This window comes from Gallinula chloropus (genome assembly GCF_964237585.1).
Source record: "Gallinula chloropus genome assembly, chromosome: 1".
NCBI lineage: Eukaryota > Metazoa > Chordata > Aves > Gruiformes > Rallidae > Gallinula > Gallinula chloropus.
The window spans coordinates 10294869-10319639 of record NC_140085.1 but is presented as its reverse complement, the minus strand read 5'-3'; the positions used below and the strand labels follow the sequence as shown (position 1 = coordinate 10319639).

The following is a 24771-nucleotide window of genomic DNA, read 5'->3' as shown; positions in this document are numbered from 1 at the left end:
TCAGATCAAAGTTAGCAACTGAATTTATGCAAGGCTGTGCACAGTGTCTGGCCCCATCTTTAGCTCATTCTAGCTAAACAAAGTACAAAACCCTCAGATAAATTGGCTTCATTAACACACCTGGCTGCTGGAAAGGTTTATCTGCCTTTATACCAACACAAGGTGAAACCCTGTTTTCCTTATACTCCAGTTGTTGACAGCGTGCCCATGGGCTCCTTTCAAACACCCGGACAGTCTCAGTTCCCAGAGAAGCACAGAAAAGCTCTCTGATCCTACCAGTAACTGTGAGACCTTCTCACAAACAGCCTGTTTGGAAAACACTGGGATAGCCTTGACTGCAGCACTTGTTAATACAACAAACCTCTGTTAGCCAGGCCGCTGATTCCCACTAAGTCTAACTTCGGCTGGAAGCTGAAGCTGAACATGAACCTCTGTGGCTGGTTAATCCCTTGTAGATTTTCTTGGAGGCATCAAAATCCATATCAGCTTGGATATTTCCCCTATTGGCATCATGTTCTTATTTGAGGAGTTAACTCGTTTGTGACTCATTTTTGTTCATAACTTCCCAAACTTTTTTTAATAAAAATGTCCAATTAAAATTAAAAATCTAATTCATATTGTAATGTCAGGTTTATCATGCAGAGAAATTTTAGGGGGTTTAATATTTTCTGTATCTGATTTCTTGTATATAATGAAAGAGGGGTTTTTTTATTATTATAAAGACTTGAAAGACCTAGATTTACAAATGACTTAGTTCTTTGATTTCTCATGATATCACTCACAAGAGCAGCAGAGCAGCCCTTTTCACCAGAAATCACATATCAGGAAAAGATCTCCCGGGAGCAGACCCTGTAACTCCAGAAACACAGCTTTATAATGTTGTTCTTGTTTTTAATCTACATCTGAATTTTTTTTATGACTGCATTTTGCCCCAAGCGCATGTTAACAACATAAAGCATCGCTTGCTTTAAACGCTGTCTTTTCCAGCATAAATGACTTTCCACACTGCCTTCTAAATCTGTGGATTTAGCACAGGGAGACTAGAAGTGTGTGCTGAAAACAAACCAGCTGTGGATCTGGGCAACACATCCTCGTTGCACACGTGTTTCTTCAGAAAAGTGGAGAATATCGGTTTCTGCTCGTTTTGCCACAAGAGGGCACTCCCTGAATTCCTGTCGTTTCTAAGGCAGTATCCGTGACTCCTTTTCTGTCTAAATCGTTATCCCAACTTTTTTTTCTATACAGAGAATTTAGTTCTGTTTGTGTTCTCGGCATGCATTTGACTTACATCAAGTTACTAGGCAATATTATTTAACTGTGAGAGCACACTGCGCTTCATAAATGACTGATAAGACCAAAGAAATGGTGGGAAGTAAAGTAGAATTTCCCTTCATTATCTTCAGAAATAGCAGTACACTGTAGTAATACAATTCATTGTTCTCAGTGATAAACTCAGGTCACAATCAAAAGGAAAGATCTTAAGATGTGTTGCTTTCAGAAGCATGAGAAATTAGTGAAACTAAGAAAAGATGTGTTATATTTTTCATTCACTTGTGAATGCTTAGTTAGTTGGGTTTCTTAAATACACCATCATGTGCAACAATATACAGCGCAGGCATGGTCCACACAGGAAACTGATTCAAGCACTCAAAGTCTGAAGATTGTCACGTCCTCCCTAACGCAAAACTCTGATTGCATCGACCTACTTAGAATCAGATAGTTAAGAAGAATTTGTTTAGAATGCTTCTAAACAGTCATCATGAGTGTACAGTATAACTTACCATATCATTTGTGCTTTCAGTCCCAATATTTTATATATATAAACCTGTGTCATTTACCAAAACCAAGACTGAATTCTCCCTCTTACTTATGTCCAAATAAAATTTCTCCCAGAAACAGTGGATGGATTTTGTCCATCAAGAGTCAGCTATGTTCCTGGGCAATCGGTAATGCTCTGGCCTGATCCTTGCCTTCTTCTCCTGAGGGTTGGCATATTTCCACTTAGATGGAGACATTTTGAGCTTTTTTCTCTTCTTATCTGTACACCACACTTTTTCGCAGTATTCTTCCACCCTCTGGAAGTTGCTGTAACCTATGAGTTGAAGAAATTCCTTGTACCATGGCTTTGATGCCTGAGGTATACTGCTCTGCATTGGGCACGGCATTTTGTGAGGTATCTCCTCCTCATAGTCTTTATTGAACATTTCATCAACACGTTCTTCCTCAACTATTTCCAGGGTGATTTTTCTGACAGTGTGAACAATGCTGTGCTCCACTGTCTGACAAAAATAGGTCCCTGCATCCAGCCGATGCAGCTTCAGGAATAAGAGGCCAAGGTCCATTTTGATTATTCTATCATCTGTCTTCACCTGAAAAACAAATTGGTGGAGTTAGAGAGCCCAGGTCCTTACTATTACATTAACTCAGTGCAATTACTTCTGAACTGTACTTTCATGAATATATTAAATCACAGAATTACAGAATTGTAGGGGTTGAAAGGGAACTCCAGAGATCATCAAGTCCAAACCCCTTCCCAAAACAGGTTCCTTAGGACAGATTGCACAGATAGGCATCCAGATGGGTCTTGAATATCGCCAGAGAACGAGACTCCACAACCCTCCTGGGCAGCCTGTCCCAGTGCTCTGTCACCCTTACTGTGAAAAAGTTGTTCCACATATTGTTGCGGAACTTCCTGTGCTCCAACTTGAGGCCATTGCCTCTTGTCCTGTCCCCACAGACAAAAAAGAGGCTGGCTATTTCCCCCTGTGTTGAGAGGAAGATTAGAGTTCCATGATCCTTTGATTTGGAGTTTTTAAATAACAAAAATATTTGCTGGAAGTAAAGAAAAGATTGAGTTGTGAAAGGAAATCAGCTTAAAGAATCTGTCAAGCATGGAAAAACGGATAGTGGAGCAGATAGTTTTTGCATTTTCCCAGCATGGGTTATTCACTTGTGGCTAAATCACAAAGGGAAATAAGGTTGAAACATGGAAATAAAAACTACTGGATGGAAAACAAATGAGCCTTTGCCAACTAAACTGCAATAAGTGTCCCTGTGAATTCTCTTCTGCATTGACAAATATTTATCAGGCAACCTTCATAAGTATTTGTATATCTAACTGCAGAACTGTTGCAATCTTAAAGCCTCAGTTTTGAGTTTGGAGTTTCAATTTCCCTCATAGCTCCTGAAAGGTAGGTTATTAACTATGAGACGTTCGCGGTCAGTAGCAAGCAGGGAGCACTGATCTGTCTAATCCAGTCAGAAGTGCCCAGGAAAATGGAATGCCCATCTTTTTATTTAACAGTAAGTGCTGAATATAAAGCAGAAGAGAATTACTGGATGGTGAATAGACTGAGAGCAGTCCTGCAGAAAAGGACTCAGAGATATCATATCCTGGGCTGCATCAAAAGAAGCATGACCAGCAGGTCAAGGGAGTTGATTCTGCCCCTCTCCTCCACTCTCATGAGACTCCACCTGCAGCACTGCGTCCAGCTCTGGGGTACCCCGTACAAGAAAGATGTGGACCAGTTGGAGCAGGACCATGAAAACAGTCAGAGGCTAGAGCACCTCTCCTCTGAAGACAGGCTAGGAGGGAGAGCTGGGCTTGTTCAGCCAGGAGAAAGGAAGGCTCTGGTGAGATCTTATTGTGGCCTTTTGGTATATAAAGGAGGCTTATAGAAAAGACACTGAGAGACTTTTACCAGGCCCTGTAGTGATACCAGAAGAAGTAATGTTTTTAAATAGAAAGAAAGTAGATTTACATTCGACATAAAGAATTTTATTTTTTTTTATGGTGAGTGTTGTGAGACACTGTAACAGAGAAGTCCAGAGAAGTTGTGTTAGCCTGATCAGGAAAGTGTTCAAGGTCAGGTTAAACAGGGCTTTGAGTTGAAGGCTTGAAAGCATCATTCAATCAGACTGAAAGATGTCCATGCCCATGGCAGGGGGGCCAGACTAGATAATCACCTTTAAAGATCCAATCCAACCCAAAAATGTGCCTGAAGTGGGGATAGCATTCATCTTGCTTAATTTTAGATATTTAAAGCAAAGTGCTGCATACTTGGTTGATTTTTTATTCAGTGATTTGCTAGTCCTTTTTACCCAACCAGATAAAGCTGTCTAGCTTAGCATGGGGTAATTATCAGTAGCTATAATGGTAACACCATCTAGTCTGACATCAAAGGCAGCCTACATCAATTATCTCCTAGGTAAATGTCTTAATTAGACATGTCCACATTTACTGTCAGGTGAGTCCTGCTCCAGAGATCTGCAGATGTCTGTGGCCAAGCTGGTGTCTTGTGTTGACAGTAGAGCATAGCTGATAGGCAGTATCCTTTGGTAGTCTGAGACTTCTCTCACTATATGTCAATTGCAGCCCAGAAGGCTATTCACCTCTTGGGCTTCATCAAAAGAAGTGTGGCCAGCAGATTGAGAGCGGTGATTCTCTCTCTCTACTCTGTTCTGGTGACACTCCACCTGTGTCCAGCTCTGGAGGCTTCAACACAAGAAGGACATGGACCTCATGGATCAGATCCAGAGAAAGGGGATGATCAGAGGGCTGGAGCATCTCTCCTATGAAGACAGACTAGGAGAGTTTGGGTTGTTTGGCCTGGAGGAGAGAAGGCTCAGGGGAGACCTTATAGCATCCTTCCAGTACCTGTAGGGGGCCTCCAAGAAAACTGGGGAAGGACTTTTTGCAAGGGCATGTGATGAGGAGCAATGGTTTTAAACTAGAGCAAGGTAGGTTTAGATAAGACATTAGGAAGAAGTTATTTACTGTGAAGGTGGTGAGACACTGGAACAAGTTGTCTAGAGAGGTGGCGGAGGCTCCATTCCCTGGAGATATTCAAGGTCAGGCTTGATGAAGCTCTTAACAGTCTGATCTAGTTAAAGGTGTCCCTGTTTACTGCGGGGTGTGTGTGTGTGTTGTGTGTGTGTGTGTGTGTACTAGATAACGTTTAACGGTCCTTTCATTCTATTCAGTGATTCTATGATTCAATGTCCATCCACGAGCTATATGGGGATACTACACTGTTGTGGATCGGAGAGGTGATGAGGAATTATGAAGCAATTTGATAACAGAGAAATATATGTAAAAGAGGTAGAGAATCCACCAACACCCATTTTCAGAAGGTTCTGTAAGGTAATGGGTGAAACAGCAAGAATTAATATATATTAAGATAGATTAACATTGGGAGTAATGTGTACACATTTCATCTCTGCAGTAACATACCAAGAGAAGTGGTGGTTTCTCTTTTAGTTTGAGATCTTAAATCAAGTTTCACTATATTTCTAACATCTGGATTCAAGATGCTGAATGCAAACACCAGAAGAAATTCTGAGGTCTATTTATTCAAGAGAGCAGATGAACATTACGATTATCCATTACAACCTTGTACATTTCAGCAACTGATGACAGGCCTTTCAGTGAAGATGTAATACTACTAACCACTGGCTTTTTTAGTTTGGCTATAAGAACAGTTACCTCTTCCTTCTTAGTTTCATGTGCTCGCTGGACAAACCAGATTACTTTTGCCTGTAAGGTTCGAGGGGTGCATTCCAGGAGGGTGCTGTTGTACTCTATTCCATAAACGAGTCGCTCCTCAGTCTTCTCCAGGACTTCACCTGGAAGGAAAAGAAATGTTTTAAAAATATGTGCCACTTCCAATTCTTACTACATTCCAAATTCAGGGTATATTTACTTTTAAAAGTGAAGTTTGCTTCAGATTAAACTAGATAGTGACTAAAACGTAGTAACTGGTGAAGATGTGACCTGCAAAGTGAGTTTTCCCATAATCTCAGACTCTCACAGAATCAGGCCATAAAATAAATGGACCAAATTATGTCATGATTCAACTAAGGTTAAGCACAGGTAAACAGATCTCAGCCTTTCACTCTGCTAATTGATTTGGCTCGGTTCTTATGAATAGTTAATCTATTTCTTTTTTAATCAGTAAAACAGGAGGATTCAATACGTGATTAAATATAATAACTACTTATATATTGTAGTGATAAAAATGAGAGCACATAGCCTTTTGGAGACTGAAACTCATAAAAATCATAAATAACCTAACCAATATTATACGTATCCATGTTATACACATGTATAAATGGATGTACAATTTCAGTTCAAGGATGCTAACAAAAACAAGGTGAATAAAATTAATCAAAACACAATTCTGCTTTTCCATCCAACAAAATATCTGGAGGAAGACAAGTTAGATGTTATCTATAATGGAGGAGATCAACTGCATGATTAATCTTATTTCATAGTAGTGTAAAATATTCATGAGACCAATCAGGTTTATATTCTAAAAATACAGGGTTTGATATCACTTTTTTTGTCCATTGCATTTCAAATTTATTGTTTAATTAGTAATTCATATTTAAATACACTTTTCCAAAATCTACTATATCCTCCAATGGACTTAAATTTTAATGAAGCTTTCTAGTAAACTATCTATGTAATATTTAATATATAAAATATATTTTCTCTGAATATCTATCTAAAAGAACCTTTTGTATTTTATTTTTTTCCTATAAACATATTAGATGTTATCCTGCAAAATATTGAGGACGTCCAAGGAAATATTTTCATTTTTGACATTCCCAGTATCACTGTTGGAAGTCATCTGTTTCCAAGGTTTGGACAACAACACTGGACACAGTATTTTATCTTTTTTTAGGACAAATCTTGATAATGATTGCAAATACAGATTTGTGTTCTAACACACCATTGTCTGTGTCTGTGCTAGGGAGCTCCTTCAATTCCCACTTCTGGCTGAGTGTCCTGGCAGTATTTCATATTCATTCCCAGATGCTGCCATGTCGTTTCTTCTCCCTGCCCTATCTTCCCAATTGTGTTTCTGTTGGAAGCCCTTGAGGCGCAATACCCACATCCTTATTCTGAATGATAGGGCTGCGGGACTACATGAATCCTATGGGATGAACCTGACCTGACATTGAAACAAAGTCATTCTTAGACGTGGATGACATGGCCTCATCCCCATGACTCTTATACCCTATTAGAGGAATATGCCAGAAAAAAACCAACACAGGTGAGATCAAGGTTTGGCTCACATTCTTGGCAAAGTCTGCACTCTCTGCTCCAGGCATTTGCTAGCAATTTGTAAACATGTGAATAGATTACCAATGAACTGCTGTCCAAAGCACTGCTGTGCTGCATTTCCATGTCGAACATCTTGTCTGCGGAAACGTCTGGAGGGGAAAAAAGTGGAATTTTTTGAGATAGCACATTTAGCTTACAGATTGTTTGGTTTTTGCTAATGTGGCATTCATTAAAAACACAAGTAGCTAAAAAAAAAATTAGCATTGGTGTGAGAAATACTCATTTATGCACCAGTATTTTCCCTCTACTCAATCTATTGAGAACCACGTATCTGAAAGAAAGAAACAGCACAAATACATGTCAGGTTTATACATAACTACACTGATGTTATAGTTGCTAAAATAGGATCCTCTGAACCAACTGCGCAATATGCAGTGCTAGTAAGAGCCAGGGGGACCTTTAGCCTGTCTTTGGGTTCTCTCTCTGGAAGCCAAGGAAATTTTCCTTTTTTAGTTTAGAACAGTTTGACTTGTATGTGAAGGGCAGTTCTTTTATCCTTCACTCTCATGTTATTTTTTTTCCACTTGGGAATCTTAAAGTGCAGATCAAATACTTTATTTTATTGCATCTGTGCAGTAGGCAGTTAAGATCATTTCTCTTGATATGGACACAGACACAAGTGACCCAGTGGTAGAACTTTGGTGAGAGCCTGGGAGCCCTGGCTATGACCTGAACATAATGTAATTGTTTTTGAGAAAAAAACAGTGAGGTTTGGGTTTAGTTTTTTTTCATATATATTTACAGAAAAACAATGAAAACCATAATTGCATAGTGCATTCCCAGAAGAATTGTGCTTTTATATGTTTGGGGTTTTTCTTCACCTCTGAGTGTCCTGATAAATAAAATCAAAATAACATACTAAGGAAAAAAAAAGGCCTATTGCAACAACATGTCTTTCCAGATGTAGTATTTCAAACAACCTGGAATTTAATTATTAATCATACCTTTCCTGTATTTGCATAAAGAGTAATTCTGCACAATGCCATATGTAACAGATTAACAAAAATGCAATGCAGCAAATCTTACACAGCAGGTATGTGCACAGTATAAATCATATAGTATAGAAACAAACAGCAGTTTTATTAGTCTTTGCATTTACTACCTAAATAATGCTTTTCCTCCAGTGCTATGTGAACATAAAAGGCAGAATTTTTATTTGGCACAAGTTGAATTTACTGAAGCTACGTAGATTTACACTATTTAGGGATGTTGCCCATGACTGTTACTCATGATATTTTTAAACTGGCAGTAAACTGATTATTTCCTGAGTTCTGTCATCCACATGGACTTCTGATCCAGTGGTGTTGGTGGCTGGAGAGGACAGCTTTAACCTTCATTGTTATTCAGAGCAGAACCAATGTTTTAACATTGTTTCAGGAGAATCTGCAAATTCAGGGGGGACCACATTGGGTCTTTTATTCAGCAATGCTAAAAATACATGCCTATTTTTAAAAAAAACCCTGAGATTCTGAGATAGCAACAGGGCTTTGTCACACATTTGGAGTTCTCCTTATGAGGTATAGATGCTGCAGCCATGCTTATGGGTAACTCTGCAAAGTGTCAGTGATGACTAATGCTGCTGCCAGCTTTGCATATCTGTGTATACAGATTATTCAGAAGAGACATTCACTTGCACAAATATACATGAATACTATAGGCACCAGCCTTGAACAAAACAGATGAGAAAACCCTGCTGTGTCAGGCCCAGCAGCCCTATCTAGCAGGATCAGGACAGTCAGCAGGCATGTACTAATGTTTATAAGTATGTAAAGGGCAAGAGCCAGGGGGGACAGAGCCAGGCTCTTCTTGCTGATGTCCAGTAATAGGACAAGGGGCAACAGGTGCAAGCTGAAACATAGGAAGTGCCATGTCAATATAAGGAGGAACTTTTTCACTGTGAGAGTGACAGAGGACTAGGACAGACTGCCCAGAGAGGTTGTGGAGTCTCCTTCTCTGGAGACATTCAAAACCCGCCTGGATGGGTTCTTGTGTGATTTAGTCTAGCTGATCCTGCTCTCGCAGGGTGCTTGATAATCTTGTGAGGTTCCTTCCAACTCCTACTGTTCTGTGATACTATTTACTCTTCAGTTCCTGAAGAGCATTCTAGAGCTGAAAATTCTGTTCCTGCAAGACAGGGTGATGCTCCAATCATTAGAACCATCCAAGAAAGAGAAACATTGTTTTTGTGGAATTTACAGTTGTCATTGTGAAGACTGGGGAAGTGCCTTCACTTGCTACTGTTTTGAAGAGAGGATAAACATGGGGAGAGGTGCTGAGAGAGAGGGAGATGCTGGAAGATAAACTTATTTCACAAATAAAACTGGAATTTGTTATTTTTTTATTAGTAAAATATTTATTTAGAATTAAATCAGTAGACTGAATTTGGGTTCACTGAACCAAATGTTACAACAGCATGACATTTGGGTTAGCACCAGGATTCAGTGGCGAGGTGAAGGCAGCTACCTACCTGCCCCCATGAGTATGTTTGGTGCAATGAGTGGTGGAGAAGCCGGAGAAGGAAAGAAAGCAGGAGGTCAGCTGTCAGCTTAACATTATCTAAAGGAATCACAGCAATCACAGACCTACCCAAGCTGAAAGATACTTTAAAATTACTTCAGCTCTTTTTCAGCCTGGATGGTGAGCGGGCACAGCAAAGAATCGCACTTGTAGAATTTAGTGCTTGTTTAGATATAAACTGAACCTTCCTAAATCAGATTGCGGAGGTAATAGTGAACTAGGGCATTTATTTAAGTCCTGGACCTCTCTGGTTTCTCAAGCACACTTCAGGGAAGCCGAATACAGTATAATTCCTTCTGGTATCTTAAGTATTTTCAGTATGTAGGAGCTGTACAGCTGTAACTACCATGACATGGTAGTGTGCTGCACTGTCAGCACCAGGATATGAGACTTTGGGGGCATTTTTTATTTTTCCTTAATTAAATCCTATATCTAATTAGTTATCCAGGGTATGCATTTACAAGGAATTATAAGCTTTCACAATTCAACAAATTATTGCTGACTGTCAAGAAGAGGGGTTTTTTGCATCTATGCTGCAGTTCTCTGTGTATCCTGGACATGTCTTAGTTTACAGATTTTCTATTTCATGTTTCTCCAAACACTTGTTATACCTCAGAGGCATTAGGATCTAAAGCAGAAAGTTTTGAATCAAAGTGGAGAGGACACATTCTACATCCCCACTTCGGTTCAACTTGTTACCAGTAGGACTGGGATTGCAAAGAGCTCTGACTGCACTAGCAGGACTGCTCTTAAAATTCAAAACCCCATCTAAAAATACCACATGAGGGCCATATTTGAGTAGATAGTGGTGGTATTAAAGGCAGCTCAAGTGTAACGTAAGCACAGCTCCCTAAGTCCTGATGAAATGAGGGCTGCTGGGAGCAGGAGGGCAACAAGTGCTCTCCAGTGCCTCTTGTAATCACATTACTTGTATTACTCTGTACAACTTGAGCTGAAATCTGGAGCCCTGAGACAAGGCCAAATCAAGACCTGTACGCTCTAGGATGCAGTGTTAATAGTACCTGAAGCCTGGGGTAGCTGTTGTAGGGTTATTTGCTGCTCAGGGTCACTTGGTATGAGAAAACTCCATGTTGTCTACTGAGACCCGCCTTTTCCACCAGTGTTCTCTGCCTTGTACCCAGCAGGAAGCAACTTAAAGCAACTTCATGTCTTGAGTAGCACTTCCTGCCTCTTCACGCACCACACAGTACGTGCAAGCTCATAAGTTTAAAATACTCAGCTTCAGCTATGAGCTAAAGTGAACAAAGGGAATGCCATCCATCCCTCTCAACATTATTAGTTCTTGCCGGCTGTTCACCAAACTCTAAAATGTAAAACAAGTTTTGGAGACTTCAAGAACATTCAATTGAGTGCAAATCCCTTCTCCGCTGCTGCAGTGCTTATCTTAAGAGAAGCAGTCTGATAACAGCAATATTTTCTTCTTTTAGAGACTGACCTGCTGAATGTTGGGGAGGTAAGGCACAGGAAGGTGCCTGGGGTGCTGCCCATATCACTCAACCCTGGATAAATGCGTGTGTCAGGGGACTTAAGGGCTGCTACTCTGGAAATTGTCTTAGGTGAGAAATATGCTAAAAATGTACAACAGAGTTCAGGACCCAGTGAGTTTCTCTTATCTTTCCTTAGACAATAAGTAGCCTGCAGAACAACATAAATGCCAATACAGTCCTAGCAGGCTGCTGGGAAATTTTTAACCCCTTCTTCCCCAAATGGCTTTTATATCATCAGATAAGTAACCCATATGCTTTATGGTAATCCAATTTCTACTTACACTGTGGGAAATTAGTATCCCTGTCCCACTGTATAGCTGCTCATCTTTCATAATCTGGGGCCTGAAAATTTTAGCCAGACTCTTCTCACATAGAATGGACAACCAGACCCAGTTCCTCTCTTAGGTCTACTTGCAAGAGGCGTGAGAAGACTCTGCAACCCTGCTTGTAAAAGTGGTGTAGGTTTAACATATGTGTTAGTGTAATAAATGTAAGAGATTCTTAGTTATGCTGAATTATTTGCTGTATTTCTCATTTAATGTGCCCTACCCTAAAAGATGGGTTATCCAATGCTGTCTCTGTTTATTAACTTTTAGAAAAATCCAGAGAACTGTCTGTTGTGCTTGACTCCAGTTAGCAGTGCATTTGTTTGAACACATCTGCATTCATGGAATGATAAGGTTTATAGGACAAGAAACGCCCCCCCCCCCCCCCCCCCCCCAAATCACTAAACCAAACCCCAAACCAAACCAAAACCTAAATCAAAACAAACACAAACCCCACCAAGCCCACCCCACAACAAACACTTCCCATTTTTCCTTAAGAAACAATAATCGGTTTGGGATACTGTAACCTGGTTTTGACTGAACTGTCTCCAGTGGTTTGCAAAACTGTCCCAGAAGTTACTCAATTCTAATTCTTGTAGTCCATGTAGATCTAATACACCCAAGAATATATTTGCAGAAAGAGTAATTCTAAAAAAGCTGTAGAAAGGATTTGAGTTATGCATTACCAAAGTTTTGCTGACTAAGACTAGAAATTAACTCTTTCTAGTGGCAAAGCTGACTTAAAATCTTGTGAAAAGGTCTGGATTAAAACATCAGTGTTCTACAGACTTGGTCAAGTATCTGTGTAGCTGAATTAGAGGATCTGGTTTAGAGAGGGAAGGGAACAGGAGAGGTATATGGGAAATCACTGCACAGAAGAGTGAAGGCCAAGAACCCTGAGTAAGTGAATGGTGATAGAGAGAAGTCTCCCTAAGGAAATAATTAAGTTCCTTCTTTGAACTAGACACAGGAGTAATTTGTCTTTATATAATCACTAGAGAAAGCCTAAGCCTTAGCTTTTGGAGATACTCTGTCTTCTTTTTGCCTGGTGAAGGTAATTGACTATAAACACAGGTTTTTCTTTGGTTTTCTTTTTCTTTTAAAATTTTGTTGTATATGTCATTGCAGTGTGATATATTTGCTGTATAATAGTACCAGAATAGGTCTTTGATGTTGTAAAGGGTATTACCCCTGCACACCAAAATATGTATAAGGAAAGTGAGATTTGTATAAAACTTACTCCAAATAATGACTAAGCGACTTTGCTTCATTCATTAAAACATTCCTGTTACTTCAGTTTATGCCATTTTGTTAATTTATGTCCTTTGCAATCCCTATGTTTGCGCTAATAAACCAGCAGATAACATATCTTCTTACTGCTCAGTTATTTTTATTAAATGGAAGATACACAGTACTTTGTGTTGCAATAGAAACTCTGTAGTAGTAGTAGTAGTAGCTATTTTGCAAAACTAGTATTGCAAAAAGCAGCAGTTCTCACCTCTTTGCCTGCATTCCTGTGGGGTAGTATCGGGAGCAGGAGATGCCATCCCAAGCGCAGTACGGGTCTCGAGCGAGGCAGCAGTCCGCACAGGCGGTGCCGTACATGTCACACTGGTGGAACTTCACTTGCACTATGGCTGACTCAGATCCAATGTAGAGCTGTTGCTGGGGGGAAAAAAATACACCACATGTGATTAAATTCCTAGAACTTGCACCAAAATTTCTGTTGCTAATGGAGTTATTTAAAAATGTTAACTTCAGTGTTGCTTGCCAATTGTGCATCCAGCCTGTGCCCTGAGGGAGGCAGAGTTACTCTGTAGGAAAATATCTGATTACAGGCTATGCTGTATTGAATCACTCCTGCATGGGGACAGAGGACAGAAGTTAAACCGAACAAGTTTATTTTGGCATTTCCTCACTTCTGAAGTGTAAGCTTTGTAAACTCTGTGTTTGAAAAGGCAGGGTTTAAGATTCTTTTTGTTCCTATAGATATTTTCCAATGCCTTCCTCTTTGCATGTCAGCTGAAAAAAAAAAAATTGACATGAAAGACTTTAACCAAAGAAGTTCAAATTTGCAAAGAGTTATAAGAACCCTTAATCATAACATGAAGTTATCAAGTAAATTTAACTCTTGATGTGGCTACTTACAATACAGTCACATGTACACATGTGCACACAGTGATTTGTATTACCCCTCCATGCACAGGAGATATAGTTTATTTTTGCTGGTACTGTGCAGTCTTTCTGTACAAAAACTGGTCACAAGCTATTTCTTTAATATTTATTTGTAGGAATTTGGGGTTTTTTCACCAATAGTGCTAAGACTGTTCTGAGCTCATATAAATGTCCTGTCTGATTCATAAATTGCTGGCATAATAAATTCAGAAGAGAATAGACTGAATTACAGGGATTTGATAAAATAATCTTATTGTTGATGAATGTAAATGGAGTGGACACTGAAATATGCAGTACGCACTACTATAGGAACTGCTTATGCATGGTTCAGTTCCATATTTTTGCCAGTCAGACCAAGGATTCCTAATGCACACTTAATCTGTGTTTATCCTACTGGCCAAATTTAGTCCATAATTCCCATTCTTAGACCAAGCTTTCAAAACCTTATATTATAAAATTCTTAAAGCTGGAAAATGTAGGAAGCTCTTTCAGTCTGGTTTGCCTACGATAAAACTTAAATGTAGGAGAACCTGGTAACAGTAATGCTTGAGGACTTTTTCTTCCAAGGTAAACAAGATAATAGTAGCAGGAACTCAATCAGCCAACTGGAGTGAAAAAGAAATCTAGGGTCCTTGTTTACGGGGTATTTTTGTCTGTAATGGCTGCAGTGTGATTGTCCCAGAAGACACGAACAACGCTCAATGAGACATATGAGATGGGATTTTCTCTTTCATCTTTAAGCAGGGGTAAAGACTACTCTGAGTCTTGGTTCATCAGAGAAGGGCAAAAAGCATCTGATATCTAACAAACTGAACATCAAAGGAGAACATTCTTTCCCAGCCTTTGCAGATAAAACTAGCTCAGCCCTGAAACATGACATTTTATTGTACTGATGACTTAGTGAAGACTGGTTAGTGTTACAAGGATACTGAAACAAAGCCAGGAAGGAGGTCTTCACAGGCTCACAAACTCCAAGGTTAAAGGAGACCAGCCAAAATTCTTGAGCAGAGAAGCTAGGTAACTTTTTAAAATATAAATTCAAGTAAGTTATACTTCTGATTTTTTTTTAAAGCAGTTACTGGGTGCAAACCTGTCTCTAACATGTATGGCAACATTCAGTTGTGCTCAGTACCAGAAAACAGCATCCCATTTCGAGATTAAATTTATCTTCATTCAACAAGCTTAATTTGATTATTTAATCTCATTATTGCTTTGTCGTCAGTGTTCAAGCATCCCTATAGGCATAACCTAGGAAGTCACTTTTTTTGGGTAAAAAAATGTATCTGGGTATCATGCTGTCTCGTCTCTCAGTGTTTTCTTTGTTTGCTTAGACAGCATTTTTACAATTCTTTCCAGATTTTCCAGGTAATTCTTGAATTGGTAGCTAGCAGCTCTCCTTAGAGAGGGATGCAATGTAGGAGGACTACTTTATTTTCATGCTCTTATCTTTTTCCTCTTCCAACACAGTCATTTTCCTATGACATTTCATTGAGAGCTAAAGGTCAGGCAAATACCTGAAATGACACCTAAGTCTCCAAATAATCACTTAGGTGCTGTATTAGACAATCCAGAAGAGCTTTTCATACGGGGGAAAAAAATATAATAGATTGATTCAGGAAATAATTCAGAATCTTACACCTAAGATCCTTCTCTGAATCACAATCAGAGAAAAGTCTTGTCTTTCTACATTAGCTACAGAAAAAATGCAGGTTGCCTGCACACCAAGACTAGAATGATCTTTTGGGGCACACTTACACTTCCTAGTAATGCAATTTTCATACTTTGGTACTTATGTTTCACTAGGTTTATGTGCACTTATATTGCATTGGATGTCTTAAGTTTATTAAGATATGACTATACTGGGGTGTTTATAATGGCTACATCCTGAGATGATATGGTGAAATGGTATGGATATCTATGACACGGTACAGATGAGAATCTACCTACCTATGAGAGTAATAAATTGGGTGTTTATATTAGCATAAATGAGTAGAAACTCAAAAGGGAGTCAGATCCAAGCAGCCCGGCCTTTTATGTGTAACAATATGTGGCAGAGCCAGCAAGGCTCTTTTTGCACTATCCCCATGGGGCTGAAGCATTCATCAGCGAGCAGCTTCTCTTGTGAGTTGCCATACCCACCAAGTTAATCCCTACTGTGATAACTATGCCTATAACTCATGAAAAAGATTTGGATTTGCTTGCTTTGATATGAATGATAGTGTGAACTAAAGAGATTTAACATTAGAAATGAAAAACATGAATACTTCATAAAGGAACAGAGCATAGAAGTTTATATTACAGATCTCATTATAGATTATGTACTTCCATCTGTCTATCTATGTATCTATTTATCTCCATATAGTTTATAGCTTTGTTACATTTGAGTCATAATCTTCAAATTTCAAATTTGTCTAATACTTACTCTTTTTGAAGAGATTTCCATAGAAATTATAGGAACTGGCACCTAGAAGATAGGAAATGTTTCTGTGGTTAGAAAAAAAAAAGCTATGACAATAGCTATTTTTGTTATGACAATAAATCATATAAAATAGTTGTGGAAGCCCCATCCCTGGAGGTATTTAAGGTCAGGTTAGATGGGACTTTGGGCAACCTGGACTAGTGGAGGGTGTCCCTTCCCATGGCAGGGGGGGCTTGGAACTAGGTGATTTCCTAGTTTGAAAGTCCTTTCCAACCCAACCTATTCTATGATTCTATGATTATATTCAGTTTTGCTAAATGTTTTGACTTTCTTTAAGTTCTGACACTACAGAAAGATGTAAGGAAATTGTGCCTTTCATAAGTATTGCTTTCAAAGAGTTTATTTAAAAACAACCAGCCAACACTTAATTCAGGATTATCGGATCCCCAAGAGCACTACAGTTTCCCTGTCAAACATGACATTAGCTCTTGCCACCACTGAATCTATCTTGTCCTACTTGAGAGTGATAAGTGGAGTGTTCCTTATAACAAAACATTCACTGAAGATAAGATTAAAATAACATAAATTCCTTTTATTTTGCCATTGTCCTCTCTGCCCTCTGCTCAGATTTCCTGGAGCAATAGCAAGACATAGCCCCTAACATGTCTTGAAAACCAGCTTTATCAAGAGGGGCAATTTCTGTGATTTCCCTGCCCCAGGCAACAAGTCAGTAGTTACAGTTAAATGCAGGTACCAGATCTACGTTCAGATTTTAGGCTTTCCCTATGGTTGCAAGTAGCTTAGCTCCCTACCATATGTGGCTAACGTGAATACTCACTAAGAGTGGCTTTGCCACATATCAAATACAGAGCTTTAGTCATGGGTTGTTCTTAAACAAGATGGAGTTTTGTCTGGCTAAGACTCAGGTTTGCTCACTGTAAAGACAGACAAACTCATTCTGAGGATTTGGCTTCTTTTATCTGGACCTAGATTGTAGTAGGCATATTTTTGTGATTGTAGTTATACTCTTAAATACTTAATTGGATATGAGGGAAAATTTAATAAGATGCGCTAAGTTTCCCATTAAAAGTCACACCACAACCTCTGAGCATGTAAACAGAAAAACAATAGTTCTGGCTTGCTGCAATGGACTTCAATACTTGGACTATAACTCCTTCAGTTAAAAATGAAGATTTCATGTCATAAAATAACCATATCATTAGAAAATTTCTGGTACATGGCTATTATATATTTGACCATCCTCAGATTTTTTAGACATTTCAACTCTAGAAATTTCAGGACTTGAATATGTGCTTCATATAGAGCACAGTTCACCTTGAATACTTGCAGCTCTTCAAGAATCACTTCTTCCATTGATTCTGTCTCTTGATTGTAAATTGTAATGACTTTGAGCACAATTCCATTATCTGGGAATAAATTTTAAAAGAAAAAACAAAAGTAAAGGTTATAATTTGTTATATGGCCTTCAAATATATTCAATGACTTTTTCAAACTGATCTTGGATAGAAAGTTCTAAATATGTACAGGTAGTTGCTTAGTCCCTAGCAAATAAGAGTCAGCTGAGAAATCCCTGAGCTATATGATTAATTGGCTTATACTTTTCAAACTCTGGGTCATAACACCTTGGTGATCTGCAACAGGATCAAACACTGACCATATTTCTGAAAAAAGAAATGAGTAGCCAGGAGATTAATCCATCAAGGCAAGGGAGTATAAAGTAGCTTTAATTATAGGATCTCTGAGTGTTTACACTAGTTAAGAAACTACTAAATATTCATAATGGCTGGCAGGATCTCCATTACTCTAGGCAAGAGTACAAAAATCGCAAAGGGTTCATTGTCCACAGTCCTCACACTCCTTTAAGGAAACACTGAGTTTCCATGGAGCTGAAGGTGTTAATCAAAGGAAGATGAACCAAAAAAAGCTGCACATTCAGTAAGTCTAAGGCACATTGAAGTTTATCTTTACCAGCCTCTCTGTCACTACAACTCTTGCAGGAAATTAAACCACACAAATAGCATCTGGTCTTCCACTGCTTCAGCTTTGCCTTGCTGACTATTACTAAAATAGTCTTGCTTTCCTTAATCTGAAAATCTGTCATCAACAATGGCAAATATCACTTCCTTTCTTCTGTTACTTTCAGTCACCTTTGATTTAAAGGGGAAATATTAAGCAGACAAGCACTGGAAAAAATGTTCAGCAAAAGATCAAAGGGGCAAACATGAAGAGGAACCATTAAACTAGGGTCATACACCACATCTCAAAGAGAATATGTAATCAAAGGCATCCATTTTGTGATGGAACAGTAAAAAGAAATTTGCATTCTGAGCTCTGATTTTCCTAAGTCCCTCTTCCAATCCTGCTGACAGACACGTGAAAGTTGGCCCTGACATTCAGACTTTCGCCTTTGATGTACCTTTCTAACCTGCACTGCTACCGTAAGGAAACTTCTGCTCAGCTTTAAGACCCTGTTTACTTATATTACACAGCAGGTGTTGAACTTGGATAAAAAAGTTAACCCTTTCTAACATTACATTACCAGGAGAAGCAGTGAGTTTTTAGATGGGAGCTTTGCCAAAGCAGAGATTTCAAGGTATGTTTTAAAGCTTTTAAAAGACCAAGTTCCTCTGCTGGAATTTCTTGTCACCTGAGATACCTGAGATTAGACATGTCTAGAAAATTTAAGCAGCTGTTGGGTGTCAGTCTAGCACAGCTCTGAAGCACACACTTAAGTCCCCTTGGATTTGCTGAGTTCTGTACCAGAGTATTTGATACAATATCTCAATCATAAATGCATGTGGAAAATGTGAAAAATCTAGGAACCTTTATAAATTCAGCTGTGCAAAAATAAGTGACACATGACACAATGTTTTATAGACCATGCTAAGTCTAATACCAAGACAACACTGAGGCTATTTAAAAGCTTAAAAACCAGCACTAATATAAATAAGGTTGTGCACTTCTAGAAACACGTTTCTTTTGAATGTTCTCAACATTGAATTGTGCTTATCAGAGGAATTTCATTAGTAAAAAATAATTCATTGTAACTGCTTTCCTAGACAAAATGGTCAAAATGATTTGTGAAACCATACCTGTCATTAAATTGATAAAATGTGAATTTTATAAATCCTTGGATTTTTTCCAGACAGATAAGATGTGACTAAAGTCTTGTTTAGTGTCAGGCTTTCCTCATATTTTCTTATTTTTTCTTGTTTTTCAAATGCCATATTAGAATGTAGGATTTTTTTCCTCTGATTACTTAGAGCTAGGCCAGGTCTACGATATATTTTACCTTAATCATTTTTGTTTGGTAAATGTTTACAAATCCTGCTTAAACAAGCTCTGTGTATGATATGAAAATGTCACAAAAGAAAGACAAAAAACTTGGCAGAAAACTAACAGTTTTGTTTCAAGAAACTTAGGTATTTCCTCCTTCCTTCCTTAAGCTGTGTGGTAATCCAAATCTGGAAGCTGGCAGCTTCTTTGTAATGGTATTAGCTAGACTTGTGGTCTCCAGAATTGGGGAAAATAAACTGTGGGATAAAGCTTGTAACTTCAACTGATATTCTTGAAAATCATACCACCTTTGTTTCTCCCAGGCCTCTAGGTTTCAGCACAGAACTAGGCACAAGTCATTGCTTTTTGGAGTTTTAAAAATAAGGCCAGTTGTTCAGGAATTTAATTTAAGGTTCTTGTTTGGAAAGGATAAAAAGATAAAAAGGGAGAGATATACAGAAGTTTCTCTTCCTAGTCTATATAATATAATGTTATCAGCACAGTGAAGTATATGTCTAGAATGACTAACCTCTCAAAGGTGAAGACTGTCACAGTCATCCAAAGAGTGATTATTAAAAGGTAATATTGTAATAAATGCTTAGTTTTTGACTATATACTACTTAATCACATTCACCCTGGAAGTAAAATAAAAGAAATAAAGGAAAAGGTATTAAATCATCTTCCCTGCTTTCTTTAATTTACCTGTGCCAATGAACAAGACATCATATTGCCCGTCTTCAGCTTCCACTCTGTCCACTGCTATTTGTTTAAGATTGTACTTTCCATCTGTTTTAACTAGTATTGGTCTCTTGTGAACAGGCTTGATGGGCTGATACATCAGTGGATGACTCCTGGCAAAATGTACAGCTTCATCAGGGTAGTCTTTGGTGGTGGTGTACAGGCCTCCATTCACCTTGCTGGCACACTGCAAAAACATAAAACATAGATTGTCCTGAATGCTTGATGGATGAATTCTCAGAGACAGGGTAATGACAAATTTACAGAAACCCTTGCATAAAACAGGCACAGAAGACTACAGTGGGAACTGGGACAGTGAAATCTCTGCTTTATGCATGTGTGGATTATTAATGATGAGAAGCTGAGAAAAGGAATGCTCAACAGAGTCTTGGCATGGTCATATGTAGAAATAGGGAGTTCCTCCCTGTTTGGGGTACTAAGAGCAGAATAAATAGTTACACTTTTAGACTGTGACAAAAAATATAATGCCCATGTCTTCCCCACATTCATATTGGAGTTGTAACCAAAATAGCTGCAGACAGAGTTAAGGAGAAAGGGGCTTCCTATCCCGGTAGAGAGGAATCCATGTAAAGTCAGTGGAATGTTAATGGTTGAAATCAGTCTCTTGTCTAATTACTTCTGATTGCAAAAGGTATTACCCTAAGAAACTAAACACACTTAAAAATGATGCCAGCAGCAAGAGCAAATCTTGATCTCAGGTATTCTAACAGTATTACATTTATTCTAATTCCTAACTCACTATGACAGTATTATATATCACAGTTTAGTTTGAAATACCAATGTTTGCATTGATCAATCTACTGTTTTGCAAAGCAAATACACTTTATGTCAATGATTGATTAAAAGAGACTTAGTCCTTTGGTCAAATGTGCAATTAGGGATAATTTAATGCATTAAACAGAGAAGTTAATTTTAGAATGCTTTGTGAAGGATATAGTGTTCCCTAACTGAACATAGACTCTACATTTCCAATTTGCTTCATCATGTCTAATTGAAACCATTTATGATCAAGCTGGCAATACCTCAGTAACCATTTACTTTCTCCAAATATTCATAAGACTGTGTGGTTTTAAGAAGCATTTCAAGAAAAGCCACAGTAGCAGGCTTTCCCTATTTAAATTGGATTTTTCAATCAATAAAATGAAATAAAATACTCTTTATATTTACTGGAGACAGTAATTTTAAACTTGTGGTCAACGGTAATGACAATAACAAACTCCTGCACTTGTCAAGTGGGACAATGTTTGTTTCCACTTTTTGGGCTTAGCTACAGGAAAGTATTTGTTCAGTGTTGACTTTAAAGTAATTGTCTAATCAACCTAGTGATGGAATTTCACTGGCTGTTTGCAATAAAGATACAGAGCTGGAGCATGAAGACTAAGCCTCTGCTTTCCATGCACTGCACAGTGTATCAAGTGAATAGGCATTGCCAGACTCCCTTTGCAAAGTTCTAACCTTGGTGAGATTTAATAAAAATAATCCTTCACAGGCTTTTCATTTATAATTGAATTAAATCAAGTAGTCTAGAAAGGAAACAGTACGGGCAGCTGTCTCTGAAGTCTATCAACACCATTTTTGAGGTAACTGATGTCATTCCCAGAAACATCACAATCTAAATGCATTAAAAGAATCAGCAAAACAGAAGCAGAGATTATGGCAGAAGCAGCCCTTCAAGCAAACTTCAGAGAGCAGCAGACAGCAGTCTGTCAGCACCTGTGTGACTCTTAACAGTGGTTTTATGTTTGTTTAAGCTCTACTCTCCTTCCTTATAGACTCCATCTTTACCCATTCAATAGGTAAGATCAAAGTGTGCTGACTCTCAGACATGCCCAATAGTAGGTTATTTTTGGCCTCTTGTCATTGTCACTCCTGTAATGGGAAAGGTAGTGGGACTCAGCTTGCCAATATGCTGACCTGTTCTTTAGAGAGTGAAACCTAACCCTGTGGGCTGCAGCCTGAAACATGCTTTCTCTTCACGCGACTGGAAATGCGTTGAAATGACCTCTACATTGTACCCTGAATGAGCAGCCAAAAACAAATCAATTAATCCTCTCTCAGCTGGCAGAGCCAGCTACTTCAGGCTCTGATGTGCTCTGCAACATACAGAGATGTGCAGCATATAGAGACAGACATGATTAACACCCAAAAAAGACCTGGTTCCACTACTAATTTGTTCGATGACGAGGGGAAAATTACTTGTGCTCTTCTTTTATATTGGTTTCTGCCCCGTGCCTTGCCTGCTGGGGAGGCTACAGTCCAGACTGACACGAATGTGGGCATTCAGATCCAGGGAGAGAAGCAATGAAAGCAAATGGAATTTAGGGTAACCTTCCTGTAAGTCATTGTTGGCTGCTCCCTCCTTTTTACAAAAAAACCCTCACCAATTAATTTTCAGTCCTGTGGGATACCAAAGTAATTACTGTAGTCATTAATATTGAATTCCTGCCTGTGTTTTAACATTAGTCCAAATCGTGTATCTGGGGTGTTCTCAAAAGTAACCCCCAAAACCCCCACAAGTACCATTTAAAGAATTTGGACCACATAATCTTTGTGAAATATACAACCATTCTGCAATCCGTAAACGACACTGTCTCATTATTTGGTAAAACTGCAAAAATTGTAAATACGTTCTGCAAAACAGGAAACTAGTAATTTCTATGTATTTAACCATTTTGCTAAAAATGTGATCATTTACATATCTGATTTTCTATCCTGACTCAACATGAATGACTTTGCTCTGCATCAAACAAAAAAAACACCTGGCTTTGATTTTAGTACTGCTACAATGGTAGCTTATTGCCCAAGATAGTGACATCCTATTCAAAATGTTTAAATCCCAGATAGTCTCTTTATTGGATCATCTACTTCTGCATTTTCACTTGTTTCTAACCCCATGAGAAGCAGAGGAAAACATTAATTTAAAATGAGAGAGAACATGCATTTGAAATCGTACTACAGGGAGAAAGGATGTACTGGCTTGGACTAGATAAGCTAATAGGTCTTTTCACCTCTCATTCCTGTGATTCAGTGATAAATGAATACTATGCAATGTTTATTCCTGCAAATGATTGCTCTTAGAATAACAGATATTAATTCAGTTAGCAAAGGAAAATGAACATTGAAAGCTAAGCTCCAGAAACTGTTTATTCCATCGTTAAGCTCAATGGAACGAGGCGGGGGTCTTTGTCCAAACAGCTGTGAAGAAAGCACAGGATCACAGAATACTAGGGATTGGTAGGGAACTCTAGAGATCATCAAGTCCAACCCCACTGCCAAACAGGTTAAATGTCTGTACTTCACAGAGTCAAAAATCTGCATAATGCTGCCATAAGGGGTAGACTGTCAGTGAGTGCAATCAAAGCCAGCTTTGCAATAGATGACAGTTGCCATGGGTGGGAAAGTCATTGCATTCCCAAAAAATATATGGCGAAGAAGAAAGCCTGGATGTGGTGCCTCTCTGCATTAGCCTGGCATTTCTGGCTGGGATTCACCCTGACTTGCATCAGGGAGGGGAAGGCAAGGCTGTGCCGCTTCTGTGAGATGCTGATGGGCCCCTGCAATGCACAGGGCATGCTCAAGATGAGCTGGATGGAGAACCAGAGACTCTCCACAACTCCCAAGTTGGGTGAGAGAGTCCTGGACTAAGAGACAGAAACTTCAGAAGCATCTATAAAGAGAGTGAAACAGGGAAGGATCTGAGATACAGATTACTTATGATACCTTCAAGAATCAACATAGAAATGTGGAGTGTATAAATTGATTCTCTAAGTAATGAGTTTGTGATTTCCTCCAGAATTTCTATTTAGTACATGAAAAACTCAGTGCCATGCAGGAACAACTCTTTACATGGCAGCACCTGTATAGTTGCAGAGTATGCTACAGCAGGTGCCAGACTAACAACATTTTCAAAACATGTCTTCTTTCTCTTCTTCACTTAATGCCCATTAAAAAAAATGAAGTTTATAGAGAAACCTGTGTGAAAATTAAAAAATGAAACAAACAGCAATATGAGACATTTTGTTGAGTTTGGTTTTTTGAAACATTGTTTGAATACTTCTATATTCTTTCCAAATGGTAAAGAACAAGAATATTAATAAATAAGATCAGGAACCTGATTAGAGAGCAATAAAAATCTTGCTTTATGATGTCTGAAAACAAACCAGTTGTGAGGATGCTTGATCATTGCCTTCCAAAAGAACTAGGCTTGAGAGAAGGACCTCAGGTAGTGGAAGGTTTACTCCTTATCTACAAATGTATTCATTCTGATAAGGTATTTTGTTAAAACCTGTGTACCAATCAACATTATTGAAATATTGAAACTTCTTTTTGAAAAAGAGATGAAAAAATGGAACTAGAACCACCAGATTTTCAAACCAGGGATCACCTTTTTTTTCTTCCTTCAGCATTAGTTAAATGTCATGTTTCAGCAGGAAATAGTTGGAAAGTGAATTGTCTTATGTAAGCTTTTTTTTTTTCCAGTAATAATCTTACTTACATTGGAGAAAAAAAAATTGTGTGTACCTTAAATGCATAAATATTTCATGTAAATGTAGGTACACCTTTCTATTTCATCCTGGTTTAATTTTTTCAAGTCAACTCAGTAGGGACAATTTGTCCTCCAGAAAGTTCCATTAGAAAAAA

At 38.5% G+C, this 24771-nt stretch overlaps 1 protein-coding gene across 1 annotated transcript in view; it reads right to left on the bottom strand.

The window, feature by feature from the left end:
• Positions 1-1916: 1916 nt before the first annotated feature.
• SEMA3E (semaphorin 3E) overlaps positions 1917-24771 on the bottom strand; it is a gene marked incomplete at its 3' end in the record, with an annotated part of 143575 nt that continues 120720 nt past the window's right edge. Inside the window, exons 11-17 of the mRNA XM_084279528.1 lie at positions 20074-20296; positions 17410-17501; positions 16078-16119; positions 12979-13145; positions 7151-7218; positions 5486-5625; positions 1917-2369 (exon numbers count right to left, since the gene is read on the bottom strand). Of these exons, the coding sequence (XP_084135654.1) occupies positions 1917-2369; positions 5486-5625; positions 7151-7218; positions 12979-13145; positions 16078-16119; positions 17410-17501; positions 20074-20296 (1185 nt within the window). The remainder of the gene's footprint in view (positions 2370-5485; positions 5626-7150; positions 7219-12978; positions 13146-16077; positions 16120-17409; positions 17502-20073; positions 20297-24771) is intronic.